At 29.1% G+C, this 18,392-nt stretch overlaps 5 protein-coding genes across 9 annotated transcripts; 2 read left to right on the top strand and 3 right to left on the bottom strand.

The window, feature by feature from the left end:
- The first annotated feature begins 58 nt into the window (after window positions 1-58).
- Window positions 59-2,455, top strand: LOC124948087 (nudC domain-containing protein 1). Of its 3 annotated transcripts, none has more exons than XM_047491208.1 (4): window positions 59-426; window positions 499-1,480; window positions 1,548-1,915; window positions 1,979-2,455. In XM_047491208.1, the coding sequence occupies exons 1-4, from the start codon at window positions 312-314 to the stop codon at window positions 2,182-2,184; spliced, it is 1,671 nt and encodes a 556-aa protein (XP_047347164.1). In that variant the 5' UTR covers window positions 59-311; the 3' UTR covers window positions 2,185-2,455. The 3 variants fall into 3 exon arrangements, with proteins under 3 accessions (XP_047347164.1, XP_047347165.1, XP_047347166.1); XM_047491209.1 differs by having other exon boundaries at window positions 1,548-1,885; XM_047491210.1 differs by having other exon boundaries at window positions 1,548-1,902; window positions 1,979-2,137.
- LOC124948084 (cap-specific mRNA (nucleoside-2'-O-)-methyltransferase 1) lies at window positions 1,471-6,716 on the bottom strand. The gene is made up of 4 exons (XM_047491203.1): window positions 6,575-6,716; window positions 6,210-6,489; window positions 3,445-5,983; window positions 1,471-3,253 (listed from the first exon to the last, which is right to left on the bottom strand). Exons 2-4 carry the CDS (start codon window positions 6,262-6,264, stop codon window positions 2,785-2,787), a joined length of 3,063 nt encoding a protein of 1,020 aa, XP_047347159.1. The 5' UTR covers window positions 6,265-6,489; window positions 6,575-6,716; the 3' UTR covers window positions 1,471-2,784.
- A 342-nt stretch (window positions 6,717-7,058) lies between these two features.
- On the bottom strand, window positions 7,059-9,230 carry LOC124948090 (zinc finger CCCH domain-containing protein 15 homolog). The gene is made up of 7 exons (XM_047491213.1): window positions 8,932-9,230; window positions 8,572-8,779; window positions 8,202-8,443; window positions 7,922-8,125; window positions 7,635-7,809; window positions 7,350-7,547; window positions 7,059-7,272 (listed from the first exon to the last, which is right to left on the bottom strand). Exons 1-7 carry the CDS (start codon window positions 8,998-9,000, stop codon window positions 7,163-7,165), a joined length of 1,206 nt encoding a protein of 401 aa, XP_047347169.1. The 5' UTR covers window positions 9,001-9,230; the 3' UTR covers window positions 7,059-7,162.
- A 321-nt stretch (window positions 9,231-9,551) lies between these two features.
- Window positions 9,552-13,110, top strand: LOC124947755 (eukaryotic translation initiation factor 3 subunit E). Of its 2 annotated transcripts, none has more exons than XM_047490344.1 (9): window positions 9,552-9,762; window positions 9,835-9,951; window positions 10,058-10,219; window positions 10,306-10,428; window positions 10,506-10,738; window positions 10,815-10,932; window positions 11,004-11,215; window positions 11,297-11,560; window positions 12,228-13,110. In XM_047490344.1, exons 1-8 carry the CDS (start codon window positions 9,673-9,675, stop codon window positions 11,553-11,555), a joined length of 1,314 nt encoding a protein of 437 aa, XP_047346300.1. In that variant the 5' UTR covers window positions 9,552-9,672; the 3' UTR covers window positions 11,556-11,560; window positions 12,228-13,110. The 2 variants fall into 2 exon arrangements, with proteins under 2 accessions (XP_047346300.1, XP_047346298.1); XM_047490342.1 differs by having other exon boundaries at window positions 11,297-11,534.
- Window positions 11,314-17,328, bottom strand: LOC124947754 (probable RNA helicase armi). 2 transcript variants are annotated; one of them, XM_047490341.1, is made up of 7 exons: window positions 17,189-17,328; window positions 16,227-17,093; window positions 15,272-16,148; window positions 14,131-15,107; window positions 13,787-14,071; window positions 13,190-13,435; window positions 11,314-13,081 (listed from the first exon to the last, which is right to left on the bottom strand). In XM_047490341.1, exons 2-7 carry the CDS (start codon window positions 17,061-17,063, stop codon window positions 12,707-12,709), a joined length of 3,597 nt encoding a protein of 1,198 aa, XP_047346297.1. In that variant the 5' UTR covers window positions 17,064-17,093; window positions 17,189-17,328; the 3' UTR covers window positions 11,314-12,706. The 2 variants fall into 2 exon arrangements, with proteins under 2 accessions (XP_047346297.1, XP_047346296.1); XM_047490340.1 differs by having other exon boundaries at window positions 11,317-13,081; window positions 13,502-14,071.
- Between the last annotated feature and the right edge of the window lie 1,064 nt (window positions 17,329-18,392).

Raw genomic sequence — 18,392 nt, forward strand, 5'->3', positions numbered from 1 at the left:
ATATATATATATATATATATATATATATATATATATATATATATATATATATGTATATTTCAAATTATCCTTCAAATGAACGTATACGTGCATAACCTTTCATTTAAATTAAATGTAATGTTTCAGTTGATAAATCGATCTAATGGCCCTCATTTAAATTTATTTATCTACAAACATTTTATCTGTGATTCGCTATATGTCAAGATCAGTTGAGGTGTTTATCTATGGCGTATCCCGATGTATCGTTATCGTAGTTATTTGCGAGTTCGAATCTCTCTACATAGTCTTCGTGAATTACGACATTACAAATAATGACAAAAATAATAGAATTACGTCCTGATAGATCTCTTTTAAATCCACGTTTTGAAAAGTATCAATTCTCTCCAGACGTTGTTCCTGTGAAATCTGAAATAAGTTTGGAAAATGGTACATATATAACCTATATTTCTATTAACAATTTGATTAACGTTAAGATTACACGAATTAAATATATTTCAGATGTATATAGGTTAGAATTGAGTCCCGATCAAGAATCTTGGTTGGAGGTAAGGTTATTTGCACTTCACAATCATTTATTTAAAAACCCTTATGATACATCATGTTGGTTTATGGATAAAGAATATATAATTTGGCGACTGAATAAAAATGGATCTCTTCAAAAAATACATAAATTATATACTTCTAATACTAAATCATCAAAGTCATTATACAACCCATCGATTGGATTTACTGTCAACAGCGTTGTAGTAATTTCTAATGGAGATAACAGCCTCCATTTATTAAAAGAAGATAAATCTGGCCATGTTAAAGCATTTCTGTTAGAAGAAGCAGAGCCTGGAGTTATTTTAGATGTTCGATATGTACAAACTAAATCTCAAGTTATTGTTACATTATCATCTATTGCTGATGATAATGGAAAAAAGTGTACAAAGCTTATATTATTATTTTATACTTGGCAACAATCTGATAAAAATCAAGAAACTTTTCATTTATCTAACAAACAAGTATTAAAGGTACGAGGTACCGTAGAATATGTATTTATAGAAGAAAATGGTGACCATTTACATTCAATTTGTCAAAATAATATTACTTTTGAATCTAACAATCAAACAATCACAGAAAGTAGTATAACGGATATAGGCGATAGAGAACATATAAAAATTCCTAAATATTGCTGGTCTCAAGATGAAGATTCACTCACAGTTTGGATTAAAATACCTGAGAAATATTATCAAAGTCAGGCAAAAGTTAATGTAAAATCAACTGAAATATTAATTACTGTAAATAATAATGTTTTAATACAAGGTGAATGTCAACACAGATTAGATGAGAAACTTACAACTTGGAAACATGAGAAGGATACATTAAAATTGGATTTAGTAAAGTTTCAAAGTGGTTTAATGTGGAATGAGTTAATAAAAGGCGATACAGGGGGTGAATGTTTGTCAAATGAATCACTAGCAGCTGAAATTCATTCTAGGTATTATTGCTATTTTATTTTATATCATTTTACATAGGTATATTTACATGTTTTATATTATTTGTAGATTAGCACATCTATGCTCTGAAAATCCAGATGCACCTGGTGGAGAGGGTCAACCATATCTAGGATTTAATTCTGAACAATTGGAAGAATGCGATATAGAAGGAAAAGATAACATTCTGCAAAGAATAAATCTTATATCGCAGAAAACGACACATTTAGCAACTCTTGGAACAAACAATCATGTATTATTTACATATAAAATGAAATTTGGACAGGCAATATGTCTCAGACATGATCATGATGGCTGCCTTTGGATTACGGATATTGTAGAAGACACTGTATGGAATATAAAGCATACTACAACATTTCCAGGTTTTGGTTATGTTGAAGCAAGTAAAAGTAATAAAAAATTTTGTGTATGTTCTCCAGGTAAGATTTATATTTATTTAGATCTTTAGAAGTTTATTTTTCATTCAATGCTATATTTTCCAGATGGTTCTTATGTTGCCATAATAGAACATACAAGACATGTTTTTCTTTATGAAAAACCTGAAAGTGGTTCCGAGATAAGTAAACAATGGATTGTAGATTTGGAATGTGATCCTTCATCTTCTATCATAATGGGAGCAGTTGCTACAAATAAATATTTAATAATACTTACTAAAAACAAATTATACCATTTACAAATTTATCCATAAAATTTTATATACTTTTTACTATACTCTGTACATATTGATTGATATTTTGTGTATACATTAACTATGTATAAATTGTGTGCATGTATGTGAATAAACGCGTGCACACACGCACATAATACCCGCGTACATAATAAATAATTTGCTCGATCTCTGTTTTAATGAAAAACATTATGACAATGTTAAATGATATCATACATGATTAATATATATTTGGGCAAAACAAAATACCGCTAAAGAAATATTATAGAATAAAGTTGCATGCATATTGTAACAAGGTGTTTTATTTATCTTTATAAAGAAAAATTGATTATTTCATATAAAAGTTTTATCCCTTGTATCGAAAACGTACAAGTCAATACAACTCAATATATGTAATCACCCTTTGTCATAGATTTTATTAGAATAATAACTTAAATCTGTTAACCTAACAAAACAAAATTAATTAAAAATTTCTGCTTAAATAAACTATGAGCAGAAATGATGAGTATCATCATTATAAATAATGAAAGATTTTCTTTTATATTATATATATTTAACCATATGTAGGTTGGTATATATATCATATGTCTAAACTCTTGCTGTTTGTGTCATAATCATTTATTATCTATTTGTTCCTAAACATTTTGCTCTAACAAATTGTACTACAGCTTCCATAGAAAGTGTTTCATCGTGGGGCCAAAACCATATAATACTATTAGAAAATGTTTCTTCAAATTTAGCTTCCGCTGCTGGTGGTCTTCGTATATCATAATGTGATTCGTTAGTTTTGCTATTATGAACGTATGTCTCATTTTGACTTCTACTCTTATATCGAAACCAAGGTCGACTAGTACTTCTTAAAAAGATAACACTTTTTGGTACGAAGTATGGTGTATCCTCATCATCTAGAAATGTTCTTGGTATATCACAAGTTAATTCTGGACGATTATTTTTCATAAGACGCTGAATAACTTGTAGTTTTTTATCAATATCAGGATCAAAGGGATATAATTCTTTTGCACGTACTCTTGCAAAATCATTGGGAGATGGTTTCCATAAAGCTTCACAAAATTTTTTTATAAGTTCATGCCTGTATAAGGAATATATTATGATTAGTTTATATATATACACATATATATATATATATATATATAAATTGATATGTTGGTAGTTTTGCCGAAAGAATTGTTGTAATTAAATATGCAAATAAATATTTTATAAACATAAACATTGTATACATTTTCTTTAACGTAGCTTTGATTAGATAATATATACACATACCTGTCTGGTAAGTATTTTTGACTGATATCTTCTCCGCCCAATATCCAACCATCTAAAATATGCAGTGCAAATATTTTGTGTTGACTCTTTTTCTCTTTTGTAGTTTCACTTATTACTTCAGCATATACAAGTGTGTCAGGAGGTAATTCTATTTTAAGATCATTAATTTGATCCCAACTATTCTTTGTATAACGATATACTTTTCTTCTTCCCATACTCATATAAAATGTAGCCATTTTATCGGATTCTATAAATTGTCCAGTACCACAAGGCGTACATAGCCAATCATATGGCGAAGATAATATAGTGTGCTTAATATTTTCATTTGTTAATTTTTGTGGCTGATATGAAAGTAGAGTATCACGATCTTTAATGAGAAGTTTAATTTTATCTTGTGGTTTATAAAAAGGTGGTAATGTACGACTTTCATCTGGCAGTTCCCAATATTCCAAACATTGTCGTCTCATATCTGCTTGCCTTGGTTCCAAAAGTGCATTATCTTCACAAAAAGCAGCTATTTTGAGAAGACCTATAATTTGTTTTTTTCCAAGTTCATTGTTAGATCTTCTCAAATATTGAATAAATTCTTTTTCCATTTCCAATTCTTCCAATGGAACTAATTCCATAACATCTTTATCTTTGTCTGACTTTAACAATAATTTATTTCCATGAAATAAATACTTCATAATATCATGTGTGTCATGACGTTTACCTTTGCATATCAGGTATCTTTCAGAATTTGCCGGTCTTGAAGTATTTGGCTTACAAATACATATTTCGTCAAAACAACGATACATCAAATATACTAATCCTGCACTGAAAGGCGTAAAGAGGTCAAATAGTTTTGTTACAAAATTACCGCCATCTCTTACTATCATTAAGGCTACTAAGCATTGACACAAATATAATTGTTTCGATAAAATTTCTTGAATATTTTCTTGTCCTTCGACTGAAAATCCACCATCTGACATCATAAAATGTACACCCTTGCCATGAGTATGTTTCATTATTAAATCTCTAAAAGCCTCCTGGTTACTAGTGTCAAATACATCACCATCGCCCTTTGGACCATAAAAGGTATGAAAAGTTTCTGGTGATCCGGCATAGAAATCACCTAGTTTAAAATCATTCTCATTTTTTAAAGTAAAACCAAATCCTTTAGCGTGCCATTTTTTCCTCCATAAAACGTATTCACTAAAGCCACCTGGACCAGCGCATACATCCGCAAAATACAATAGCTCATTACTTTTTAAATTAGTCGGCCTTGTAAATAGAAAATCGCAAGCTTTATCCATGTTTGCCATTTTGACAGCAGCACGATTTAAAAAGAATGCACCTCTAATTGTTTCATATGGATTGGAACGTGTTCTTGCTTTACGCATTTCTACTTTATCTATCCTATTAAATATTGTTTTTGAATTTATGATATCTTTCACTATTTTTGATTCGCAAAATTTAGTTTCATTATGTATCGTATCTTGTTTTGGACCCAATACTATCCAATCGTGCATTTCTTTCGTAGTTAATGCATGATGGTGCGTATTTTGTAACCATTCCATATCTTCTTTAATCTGTATTATTTCTTCTTTAGGATCCCACTTAAGGCTCGCAGCTTCAAGTTCAGGATAAGAATGACCAATTCCTCGCCGTCCACGTTGCATTGAAGTTTGTACTGGCTCCAATCGACCTTGATTATGTTTTCCAAGACCTTTGCCAGCTTGATATCCCATTTTTTCCATCATAAGCTCTGCTTTTCCCTTTCCATTAGTAGCATTACCTGTTGTGTTTGACGTTGCATTTCCTATTTTTTCCAAACAAATTTTCTTGGAAGAATTCTCTTCGTCACTATTATCATTCACTTTTAATGACTTATTATCGTCAAATGATTCATTGTACTTTATTTTACCACTTTTCGGCATATTGAATGCAGATGTATCTTCGCTGAAATTTGCGGTCATCTCGTATGAACTTTCAAATTGACTTTTATTAAAATCATAATAAGATCCTAAATGACTTTGTCTATTCTTCTCGTGGCTTTTATCAATATTATATCCCATATTGTCTTTCATAAATCCTCTATTTCTATCGTCGTCATATGAATTATTACAGGTTTTTTGATCGTCATTATCTGTATCATCATCAGTCGATATATGACGTCTTTTAATTCCTTTTGACATATTGGAAACAGATGCTTCAGTACTGAAAGGAGAGGTCATGTCCTGTATTCTATCAACCTGTGTACCTTCATTGAAGTCTTCAAAATATGAACCATGCTTTATCTCAAATTCAGGATCATTGTCAGTTTCGTTACATTTTTTTGAATAGTCACCTTCATAATTGTTAGCATTCGATTTAGAAGCTTCTTTTTCTCTATTAAGATTTGACATTACGTCAGTTCCTTTTTTGCTCCGTTTCTTTTTCTTAACCGTACTTTCAGAAGCTGAAGTACGATATTTCTTTTTCGTTTTTGATTTGAAATTACTCTGTGTATCATGATATCTCGTAACTTCATTGTCATTATAGTCACCATCATTACCATCTGAAGTAAAAGAGATGATTGGTATAAAGAAAGTTAAAACAATTCAATGGGACAGAAAGTAAAGTATTATTGAAGTAGATATACGATTGAAAAATACTTCTTGCAATTGAACTCTATATACAAAATTAATATCTTTCAGGATCAAAAAGGTATTATTATGTATTTATTTAAAGAGACACATCTGAAATCTAATTGTGAGAATGTATTAAACAATAATTGTACATACCATATTCATTCTCTGACAGAAAAAGATCATTGTTAAAATTACTTATTTTATCCATTATACTTTTATTAATACTAATTGTTCACAAAGATTCTTTGTTTCATTCCGTTATAATAACATTAATCAAAACCAAATAATACACATTTTGCACTAAACTTTTTACTCGAGATTATTTGCAACGCGTCGCAGGTATAAGACGCTCTTTAATGCGTGGTGTCTACCAAAGCACTATTCACTTCGAGATATCGCGATAAGCAACTTCACGTCAAACCATTTTTACCAACTGTAAAAAATTAATAAGATGAAATCACATCGATCTATATTTCTAGAGTTTAGATTAATTATTAATAATTATATCAAAGTGTTACCTTATAATTTGATAAAAAAATAAAATCTGTTAATTAAAAAAATGTGCGATATGCGAACAAAATAATTTTCAGATGCAAAAGTGATATTGACTTTTTCTTGTCGTATAGTTGTACGCTTGAATATCTCGTTGGTCGGATTACTTTCACTATTATAACGGGTGATTCATCAATTCATCATTTTTTTACGGAAAGAAAATTCAACCTGTAGAAGCCCTAAATCGGCCCTACGGTCAAAGGTTCATTTTTTACGTCCAACGATTTCTTTCGTTGACTTCGATAGGACAGAGTTAAAATCTATATATTCCAATGCATGCGTAGAATAAAAATTGCTAAAACTATTATTTTAACAAGATATTCATTTTTTTTTTTCCTTTTTTTTTTTTTTTTTTTTTTCTTTTCTTCTTTTTAGTTATCTGCGCGAGACCAGCCCTCAGTATCTAATGTTAGGTTTCCTATTTATAGGTTGAAGTAAATAATGAAACACTGCATTATACTTATGACTAATGAATCTCTGGACAATACAGATATATGATCATAGGCAAATATCATTAATATATTGAGAGGAGAAATAAGAATGGGACATCTGGATCACTCCTCTAAGTCCAGGTCCCCTAATTCTTCTTCTAAATCTTCTAAATCTTCTTCCATAAATAGATTTTCATTTATTGCTAAGGCAGTTGCACCTTCTCCTACAGTCACTGTTCAAAAGGAAAATGGCAGATTGTTAAAGGGCCATTATCATTTTTATAAATTGTTAATTTATAAAGTGTATTACCAGTACTATCTTTATTGTCTTCAGCAGTACCATTAGCTTTCAAACGATCTGTAGATGCAACTGTTATACCCGTAGTATCAGTCTCACTAGCTTCAAAGGCAAGTCGTTCCATATCAAGTTCCCTATATTCAATCTTATCTTCTTCTTCATCTTCCTCACGCACATAACTAGATATTGCTTCATCGCCATCATCAATACCTGATCCAAACAAATTTATATAATAAAAATATGTTAAATTAATTATAATCGTGGTCAACTTAAAGTATATAATGCTAATGTAAGTACCATCTCCAGCAGCAAGTTCTGGATTGAAGTAGAACATTTCACGACCGGATATACCCACTTGACGACCTGCTTTATAATCATTTCTTCGTTTTTCTTCATCCTTGATAGCTTGTTCTTTCTTTTCTTGTAATTTTCTCTTTTTCCAAGCCAAAAAGGTTTCTAAAGTTATCTTTGTCTGCAATGTACGAAAATAGAGAAAATATTTCATTTCGAGGAATATTATTAGATTTAATTAAATTTACAATAGTTTAATAAATTGAACAAACTTTATAAGAATATAAAGATACCTGATTAGGTCCTAAATTTGCTCTTTCTCTCTCGATTAGATCCTCCAATGAAATTTCATCTTTCTTATCCTCTTTCTTTTTATCTTTCTTAAGAACAAAACCAGGTGGCAACGCGTGTCTGTATATACACTTTTGACCAACTGGACATTCCCAAAACCATCCATACTTTGATTTTTCTACTGCTCCTAAGAAATGTTTACAGATCTACAATTTAAACGTATTTAATATAATATTATATTACATTATATTAATATTAATTAAATAATAATGAAGAGCATACAATATCTGTAGTAGGTCGTTGACCACTTCCTCCATGTTTCTTCTCTACAACCTCTTTTAATTTGTCTTCGTCCCATTTATCCATGGTGTCTGCTTCTTTATCATCGTCCCTCATATCACAATATAGAGATCGTTTCTCCGCTTTGCGTTCTATACTTAAGTCATGAGAAAATTTACACTTATCTCCTTTTCCGCATTGTCCTTGTTTAAAAAATGCACATATAACAGATTTCGGATCCGTACCTGTACATTCCAATTATGTTAAAACATCTCCAAAAAATTCTTAGAAATAGTAAATTCATTATCATAATTGATTATAATTATAATGATAAAAAAAAAAAAAAAAACAAATAAATTTTATCAGAAATTACTTTTGTCTATCTTTTGTGCTTGAACTGGTTTGAAAATAAGTGCCAATTCTTTCTGTTCTCTCAATTTTTTTTCCTTTTCAAGTTTTTTAGCATTAGGATCTTCTATCTTTCGTGGATTAACACCACCAGATTTTACTTGTTTTTCTACTTGTTGTATAAATTTTTGCTGCTTTGCACCTTTTTTATTTTTTATACCAAATGTTTTATCCTACGAATAAAATATAAAAAGACATATGTGTTAGTAATATGTGATAATAATATGCATAGAATATTATTATAATAAATTATTACTCGTGTTATTTACACGTGTGCATCAATGCGAGGAATGATTTTTAACATAGATACGATACTTTTACATACTTCGATTACTTTTTCCTTCTTCTTTTGTTCCGCCTTTTTACTCGGGGCAGGTGCTTTTTTAGGTGGCATCTTATTAAATTTTTAAATTCACAAAGCCACTTGAAATTTAAAAATATATCAAATATTGTTCACAGAACGTTGGCATTGCTAACCTACTATCCGTTCATCGGATCGCCGGAGCGACTAAATTACTGATGAAAATGTTTAATAGTATGTAGTTCGATCAGGCTCTTAAATATTACAAAGGCAGAGTACCCTATCCTACCGTGTGACATTTAGAAACTTAAGAAAGTTCTACCAGTACCAGTGTATGGGTAAGTTTTCAATTTAAATACGTTTCTACTTTTTAAATTATAAGATGCGTATATATACGAGCTTGCATTAAATCAATGAAAATCTATTTTATACAAAAGTTTTATTCATTTTTGTAAATAGAAAAAAAAAAAAAATATATATATATATATATATATATATATGTATATATTATTAATATGTAAGAATATGTATTATTATAACTTTATGAAAACGAACTATAATAGTATGCAAGTTGTGAATTTGAATCGTTTATTATACAGTCGAATGAAGTTGGCCAATGATTCTAATTGTTAATGTTATCTATCGATTATTTATACTAGTAACTTTATCGAGTGTTTTACGTTGTGGAGTGAACACGTTGCGTGAAACATTCCTTTTTTACAGTGTGGTTAGAATCAACTATTGTAATATTTATTAGAAATCACGATGGCACAATACGATTTAACGTCTCGGATAGGACAATATTTGGATCGTCATTTGGTTTTTCCACTTCTTGAATTTTTATCTGCTAAACAAGTAAGCAATATACTTAATATTTTGTCGCATCTCCTCTTACCAAACTATATCACGTTCTATTATTATATATAGATTTATGACGAAGATGAATTACTTCAAGCAAAATTGGATATTCTTAGTAAAACTAATATGATAGATTATACAATTGATATTCGAAAACAATTGTATCCTAATTTGGAAGTTCCAGAGGTATGTAACGATTAAATATAAATATAATTTTATTAAGGTTTTTTTTATCTTATTTCTTATCATAATATAATGTTATAATAAAGATTTGAAATACTTATTATTACAGGAATTAAAAGCCAGACGTGCAGGTGTTTTACAAGAACTTAGTATATTGCAAAACAATGTTTCCGTTGTTGTAGCTCTAATGAATAATGAAGAAGTAATGAAGAAAATGGAAAACATGAGAGATTCGAAGGCCTTGAGTAATTATCTTACACAAGAATCTGATGTAAGTTATATAATTTATATAATCATTTTTAATTTTTTGAGATATACTTTTTATTGCAATTGATCGATTTAAATTGTATCTTATAGTTTAGGGTAGAAATGATGGACAATTTTGTAAAACTTGCACATTATCGTTATGAATGCGGTAATTATTCTGTTTCCACTTCATATCTCTATTTTTACATGCTCATAATGCCACCAACTGACAAGGTATTTATGTATCAATATTATAAATTATACAATTTTTATTATTATGTTAACAAATCTAATACTTTATTTTTAATTAGAATTATTTAAATGTATTATGGGGCAAGTTAGCTTCAGAGATTCTTGTACAAAACTGGGAAACTGCGCTTGAAGATGTAAACAAACTAAGAGAATATATTGATAGTAATATTATTGGAAATTCTGTACAAGTTTTACAATTACGTACATGGCTTATTCATTGGAGCTTGTTTGTTTTCTTTAATCATGTTAAGGGAAGAGATTTGATTATTGAAATGTTTCTTTATCGACCTCAGTATGTATCACAAATTAACTATATTCCTCTCTTAATTATTACTTTATTATATATTATATTTATTATATTTTTTCAGTTATCTAAATGCTATACAAACAATGTGTCCACATATATTACGTTACTTAGCTGCAGCGGTGATTGTCAATCGTTCTCGACGTTCTATATTGAAAGATCTTGTAAAAGTGATACAACAGGTCAGTTTAAACTGACTGTAAACATTTTCTTCCCTTGTAGCATATTTATATTATTATCTGTTACAATTTAGGAATCTTATACATACCGGGATCCTATTACTGAATTTTTGGAACATTTATATGTTAATTTTGATTTTGACGGAGCAAGACAGAAATTGCGACAATGCCAAACCGTTGTATTCAATGATTTCTTCCTCATAGCATTGTTGAATGAATTTGTAGAAAATGCTAGATTAATGATCTTTGAAACTTTCTGCAGAATTCATCAATGTATTAGTATTGGGTATATTTCCAAAATTTATTACTATTATTATATATTTGAAAAAGGATATTTTATAATTGGAATAATCCTTACGTTTATCAGAATGCTTGCGGAAAAATTGAATATGAAGGCAGATGTAGCAGAATGTTGGATAGTTAATTTAATTCGTAATGCTCGATTAGATGCAAAAATAGACAGTAAATTAGGACACGTTGTAATGGGTGGACAGCCAGCATCTCCATACCAACAACTGGTTGAAAAAATTGAAACCTTAAGTGTACGGAGTGAAGCTTTAGAAAATCTAATCGAACGGAAAGTAAAAGCGAAGAATCAGGATCCAGTAAGTATAATGTGGAACTAATAGAGGTCAGTATCGCTTGTAACAAACTCCACTTAGAGTGTCTTGTTCTTTGTTTTGAATCTGTCAAATCGCAATAATAGTGGAAATAAAGGTAGTTGGAAGTCAATAATTTTATTATAAAGAGTTTGATGCTACTTAATATCAACAAGCAAGAGATTTTTACATCAAAGCATGACAGGATAGTCACGTTACTGATGGTGAAAACAATTTCATGTGCGCCTGTGTATATATGTATAGGTATATATATATATATATATGTGTGTGTATATATATATAATACACATATACACAATGTAAAGAAACGTGTAATTGTTTTTTTTGCGTTCTCATTGTCAGCCTCATTTAAGATGCATCACTGTTTATTTGCAAAGATTATTTAAGTTACCAGATATTTTATATATTAACATTCGTAATAAGAGTTGTGATATGTTTTGTATGATTTATTTTCATCATAGCAATATAAAGTAATTTAGCATAAAATAAAAAATAACATTTTTTATAAACTTCCAAAATTATTTAACAATATAGAATTTTTTAATTTTGTAACACATTAATATATTTTTTATAAATAAAATATAACTTTATCTGTGCTTTACTCTAAGAATTTAGAATCCATAATAATATACTTTTGTTTTTAAAGATTATACTTAGTAAAGATATATTTTTTTACAGTATCATCGTTCTTGGAATATGGATGTGTGACGTCTAAACATTTTATACAAAACTGTATGACAAAATATATGAATATGAAGATGATTCACAGCATTATAACTTATCTCGAGCATATAAACTTATTAGAGAATACGCTGTATTACTGCTTGATGCATAACTTCATACATCATTGTATAAAAATCTATCAAATTTACTATATAAAAAAAAAAATGTTTTATCCATTTTCGAAAAATCGATATAAATCTTTTAGAATAATAAATCTTTTCTAAAATAAAAAAAAGACTACATTTACTTATTACTGATTACATTTAGATAGAAAAATGTAATATATTTATCTTATTCATTATCTGGTTTTTTATTTTTCCTGACTATTATCAGTGCGTTGAAACACCTAATTAATAAAGAAAAGAGTGATACAAAAATAAAAATGTCTTTCACATATTTTACATTACCAGTGGTACATACATATATATGATATGTTAAGTTTCATCCAATGTACTATCTTTTTTTATAAAAGAATTATTAAGATGAAATGGTACGAAATTACATCCAATATAACTATTTCGGTCAAGACAATAGATGAGAACACTTCTCCAATATGGATCTTCAGCTAATAATTCAGCATTTCCAAGAATAATGAGTAAAGCACGTGCACGAGTGATAGCAACATTTAATCTTTTTGGTGAAGCAATAAATCCCAGAGCATGTTTGATATCCTCAGCGATAAAATTTGTAGAGGATCGCACTGTTGAAAGGATTATTATTTTTCGTTCTTGTCCTTGGAATCCTTCAACACTGCTGATTTTTGGACATACAATATTTAATTCCCAAAGTAATTGTCGAATTTGCAAAACCTTTATAATAAAGAGAGAGATATAAGGTATATAATCAATTTTATATGTATATATATATACATATATATGTTTAGTACAATTAATTACGTATATATTTATAATTTTTACCTGCTTTTGATAAGGTGTTATGATACCAATGTCTTCTGGAGAAATTCCACAGTTGTATAATCTTAAAAGGTAAATGTATACTTGTGTTGCTTCTTCAGGATTATACCAACTTGGGCTATCGGAATCTCTTAAATTTTTTCCTTTTATTCCATGAAAAAGTATAGCTGGCGGTAATCCTGTCCTTTCAGGCAATTCTTCAGCTAGTGTCCGTAAAAGCTGCGCTTCGTCACTATTTTTAGATGAAATCTAAAAAATAATGTATTATTTAAAATACAACCAATAATTTTTTATTTGAGATATTAATATAAGTACTTTTGCTTGTAATTCGGAGTTGTAAAATAATGAATTGGGCAGTTCTAGTATTTCTGGTAAACTTCGATAATTTATAATAAGTTTTGTTACAAGTCTAGGATCATAACAGGTTTCAAATCCTTCAGGATCTCTTTGATAAGGAAATTGATAAAGTAGTCTTGAGAGAAATGATTCCTCCAAACCAAACTGTTTTGCCAATTTACTTTGTATAACTGGACCAAGTTGTAGTGGATCACCTGCAAGAACTACTTGTCCATGACTAGCATGAATGAAACTTAATGGTACCATAATTTCTGGCTCTGTTGCTTGGCCTGCTTCATCTATTAGTACATGAGAGAAATGACTGCGAGAAAAGCCCATATTGTATAACACTCCCAATGCAGTACAAGTGCCAATTGTAATTCTATGACGTCCAATTGTACTCATAGTACAATTAATCTTAGGCCCTTGAACAGATGATTCAAATCTATGACGTGTTCCTTCTTTAGCTATGTCCGCAGTTGCACAGTAAGGCAGTAATTTTTTTGGTATAGTACCATCGTCTAGACAATGATGCGCTATAAGTCGTACCTAAAAATTATCTTCTATGGTATAGTTAAAAACAAATAGAATAAATAAAGAATACTTACCACGTCACCAGGTTTCAATATATTACTCTCCAATAGTCGTTCCAATATTAAATTTGCCGAACTGTTTGATGGTGTAGCAATTAAAAGTCTACTTTCGGGTAGAATTGTTAATAATTGTAAAATTGTTTCACATAAAGTAACAGTCTTTCCTGTACCAGGTGGGCCAAATATCACATATGGCAAAGGACGAGCTAATCCTTTTAAGATATTTTTTACAGCCTCTTTTTGGTAATAATTTAAATTTTTATTAAACCAAATTAACTTCCGTTTTTTTATTTGTGAAATACATTTATTTAATGCTGCATCAATATCAGAGGTATTGGAAGAATCTGGATCTTCTTCCTTTTTACATCCTGTGTCAGAAAAAACAGAAGTATCTTTATCTTTTTCTGTATCTTTATCTTTATATTTTTCTGCATCTTTATCATTTTCTATATCTTTATCTTTATCTTTTTCTGTATCTTTATCTTTATCCTTATCCTTATCCTTATTAAATTCACCAATACTCTTAGTGTTATCAGTATCATGATCAACCGTGGCCAAATTAGTATATCCTGTTATATTTTTAGGTTGTTCTATAGGTTTGACTTTAAAAAGTCTTTCTGCAACTGATACTCTTGGCAATGATTTCGTTGTACTATCAGAATTATCGCTAGTTGTACTTGAAGATACAGATGAAACTGATCCATTTCGTTTATATTCTTCCTTTTCACTAGGTGCTCTTTCTTCGCTATCAACTTCATCTAAAATTACTTGTGGATCTTTTGTAATAACACGAGTAGGAAAAAGAAATTCAGGTCCTAAATGTAATACTGCTAAATTAACAGCATTGTGACAACGTTGCATAACAGTAGTAGAACTTTTAAATGATACTTGACAATCTTCATTATTATATTCCTGTTGGAATTTTTTATTAAATTTTAAGAAAATCTCTGTACTTGTCACTTTGTGAATATATCCTTCGTATTTCAGTTTACCTAATAATGATTTCAGAAATAAATATAATTTTTCATTTGAATATATTATTTCAAATCAATTGAAACAATAACAACAGAATAAAGACCTCTTAATAAAAGCAAATAAATAAATAAATAAAAAAAAAAATATATATATATATATATATATATGTGTGTATATATACCATGATGTTTATCCCATTTGAAGGATATTATAGCTTTATCACCAATAAGGAGAGAAGGTCGTTTTTCTGCTAGACCAAGTACTTTTAAGCTAAGATATTCCCCACAATGTTTCATCACAGCACTTTCCATGTCATATTTTTGCATAGCAAAAGTTTGATCAATTTCTTCCAAATATAATAAAGCATGAAACCGATCTCTATATGTTTCAAAGCATAGTCTTTGCAATAAACAAGGTATTGCATTTCCAATTGCAATTTCACATTCAATTTGTGATTTATTTAAATTATTTAGTACGGCATCCCAAAAGCGCTTTGGTACTTTAAATGTACCATTACGCATTTTTATAAATGCAGGTGGTTTACAGGGTCGTATCCCTGGAATATACATCGATTCTTCTTCCTTATCTATAAATGGAACATAGTTATCTCTCTTATAAGTACATCTTTTTTGAGTATCTAAGATATTTTTTGATTCAACATTTATTTGAAAAATTCTTCCTATTTGGAATCCTTTAAAAATAAAGATAAATAATTCTTCAGAAATTCCTACAAATTTTGCATTGCACTTAAATTGATAGGAAATTGTTGCAGAAGGATTTAAAATGGTAGTTTGCTTAACTTCAGGCCATACTAAAGATAATTGTGATTGTGCTTTCTTTGACATAAAGCACCCTTTACATAACATATGACTACTAGAGCTTGTGTTCTGTATTAAAACAAATATATCTTTCTCTTCTTGTATATTTACATTGATTTTTAAATCATTGCTAATAATTATGCCACATTTATCTTTAATCAATGTATCCAAATCAAGTTGCGGTATTTGAAAAGATTGCGAAGACTCTGGAATTGGAAGTTGCTTGGTTTTATCCGGCACCTAAAAATAAATTATCATAAATTGTACATTTAAATAATAAATTAGGAACTATCGTACAATGCCGAATATTTATCTTGCCTGCAATAATGGGACTACAGTCAAAGATCTCCATGAATAGATGCCTTGATCACTTTCTATAGTATCACTAGCTACTTTATCACCTACATAAGGTATGTAACCAGATTCACAAACAGCTTTATTAAATACAGTAGTTTTTCCAATTGTTCCATACTCCTTTATAGGATCATAAACAGTTATAACATTAATATCCAATTTAGATCTTAAAGGTCGTATTCTATTAATCTCTATAATTTTTCCAGTTAAATCTGTTTTTTTCTCGTCAAATTCTACCAAACATTCCAACTGCAACCAATCTCCAACTATAGGTATAAATTCAGAATTTATCTTATCTAGATCAATACAAATGTCATTAGGATCAATGAATACTTTTCTCCCCTTCCGACTAATTACTTTTCCAATAATAGTTTTCGTTAATATGTCTACTTTAACAATATTTGTTTGTGGTACAATAACTGTATCATCCCAAGACTCTTCTATTATAGATATAATCTTATATATTTTTTGATCATTATCTTCATTTTTTTTGTATGCAAAGTAGTAAACCATATCTCCAACTTTAGGCTTACTAGTTAGTACATTGGTTGTTTCGCACATATAACAATTGTCTATAAGAACATATTCATCATTGACGAACGTAACATTTCCTGTTTTATAATAACTTCCTTCTTCGTCATAGGTTTCTTCACAGGTTTCTTCATTCTTTGATGTCAATGCATCTTCTTTCTGAAGACTTTCAAGGCGAGCTATAACAACATTTATGTCATCTTCTTCTGGTTGCGAGAAATATTTATATCCAAAAACATTATTAATAATATTATACATGAAAGATAACATTTTTAGTTTCTATAGCTCTGATCCAAATATCTGTGAATATTACATTTTTTATAATGCAACGTTTCTTCGTTCTTTCTTTATTATTAATAGGGAATAATTGACTGATAAATCAAACAAATACATACCTATCTATAGGTTGGTATTTCCACTCGGTTGACTTAAGGTACTCTAATTCTTTACGCAATGATTGCACTCTTTTGAGATGCAATTCTTTCAAAAGTCGTTTCTGTTGCTTCTGTTCTTGCAGCTCAGATTTTATTTGATTTAAGATTTTGCACGTATGGGATGCACTAGATGTTAATTCTGAATCTTGTGATTCTGATGTTCTTTGTCCCGTCGAATGTCCTAAAGTATTTGATGATAACGTGGACGTGTTCATAATTTGTTACAAATTTTTAGACAATCGTCTGATCTTCAATATTTCGTCCATTCAATTTTGATCTCTGAATATTCTAATATACTTTCCTTATGAACTTGAGCTATCAGTAAAATACCTGTAAAAAGTTTGTTATTATTTATACATATATTTTTGTTAAATAGAAAAAGAAATAAAGGAAAAAATACCGTTTTACGCGTTGAAAATAACTTTCACGCGAATCGTACGTATACGTTTAAATATTGATATCTACGTGTATTTAATAAAAAAAATCAAAGAATCAAAAAATCAGGCATTAAAACTTTTTACGATGTGTGTGTGTCGTCTGTGGGTACGTAAGTATAAATATATATATATATATATGTGTGTGTGTGTGTGTGTGTGTGTGTGTATGCATACATACATACGTCTATACATAAAACTACAATTTGAATCCTCTATCTATACAAAACGACACTCTCATTGGATCGTTCATTAACTTTTTGAATCATAAGAAATACGAAAGTTGATTTGAATTAAAAATTCTCTAATATAAAGTATTATTAGGAAAAGTTGATGGAACAAAAGTCAGTAAACATATGTGAAAGTGTTAAATATTTAATTTTAGAAATATAACAAATTTTTCAATTAAATAGAAGATGATATTTTTTAGTATCCAATAATAAACAGTTTGTTATTAGCAGCCAATCATAGAATTGATAATACAGGAGAATGATTTACATGTATATATAGTACATAATGGAAACGATTGAAGTTATCTATAGTTATATTATATGTACATTTATAACGAGTACTACTTGATGTGTTGTTTTATCAATTTATGCAAAATAAATAGATCGTTATTAAACTCAACAATTATTTCACGATTATTATATTGAAAATACGTTTTATCATTAAATTAAGATTAATATGCATTGCTATCTTTCAAACATCGACAAAAAAAATGAAGCGTA

Source organism: Vespa velutina, chromosome 3, assembly GCF_912470025.1.
Source record: "Vespa velutina chromosome 3, iVesVel2.1, whole genome shotgun sequence".
Taxonomy (NCBI): domain Eukaryota; kingdom Metazoa; phylum Arthropoda; class Insecta; order Hymenoptera; family Vespidae; genus Vespa; species Vespa velutina.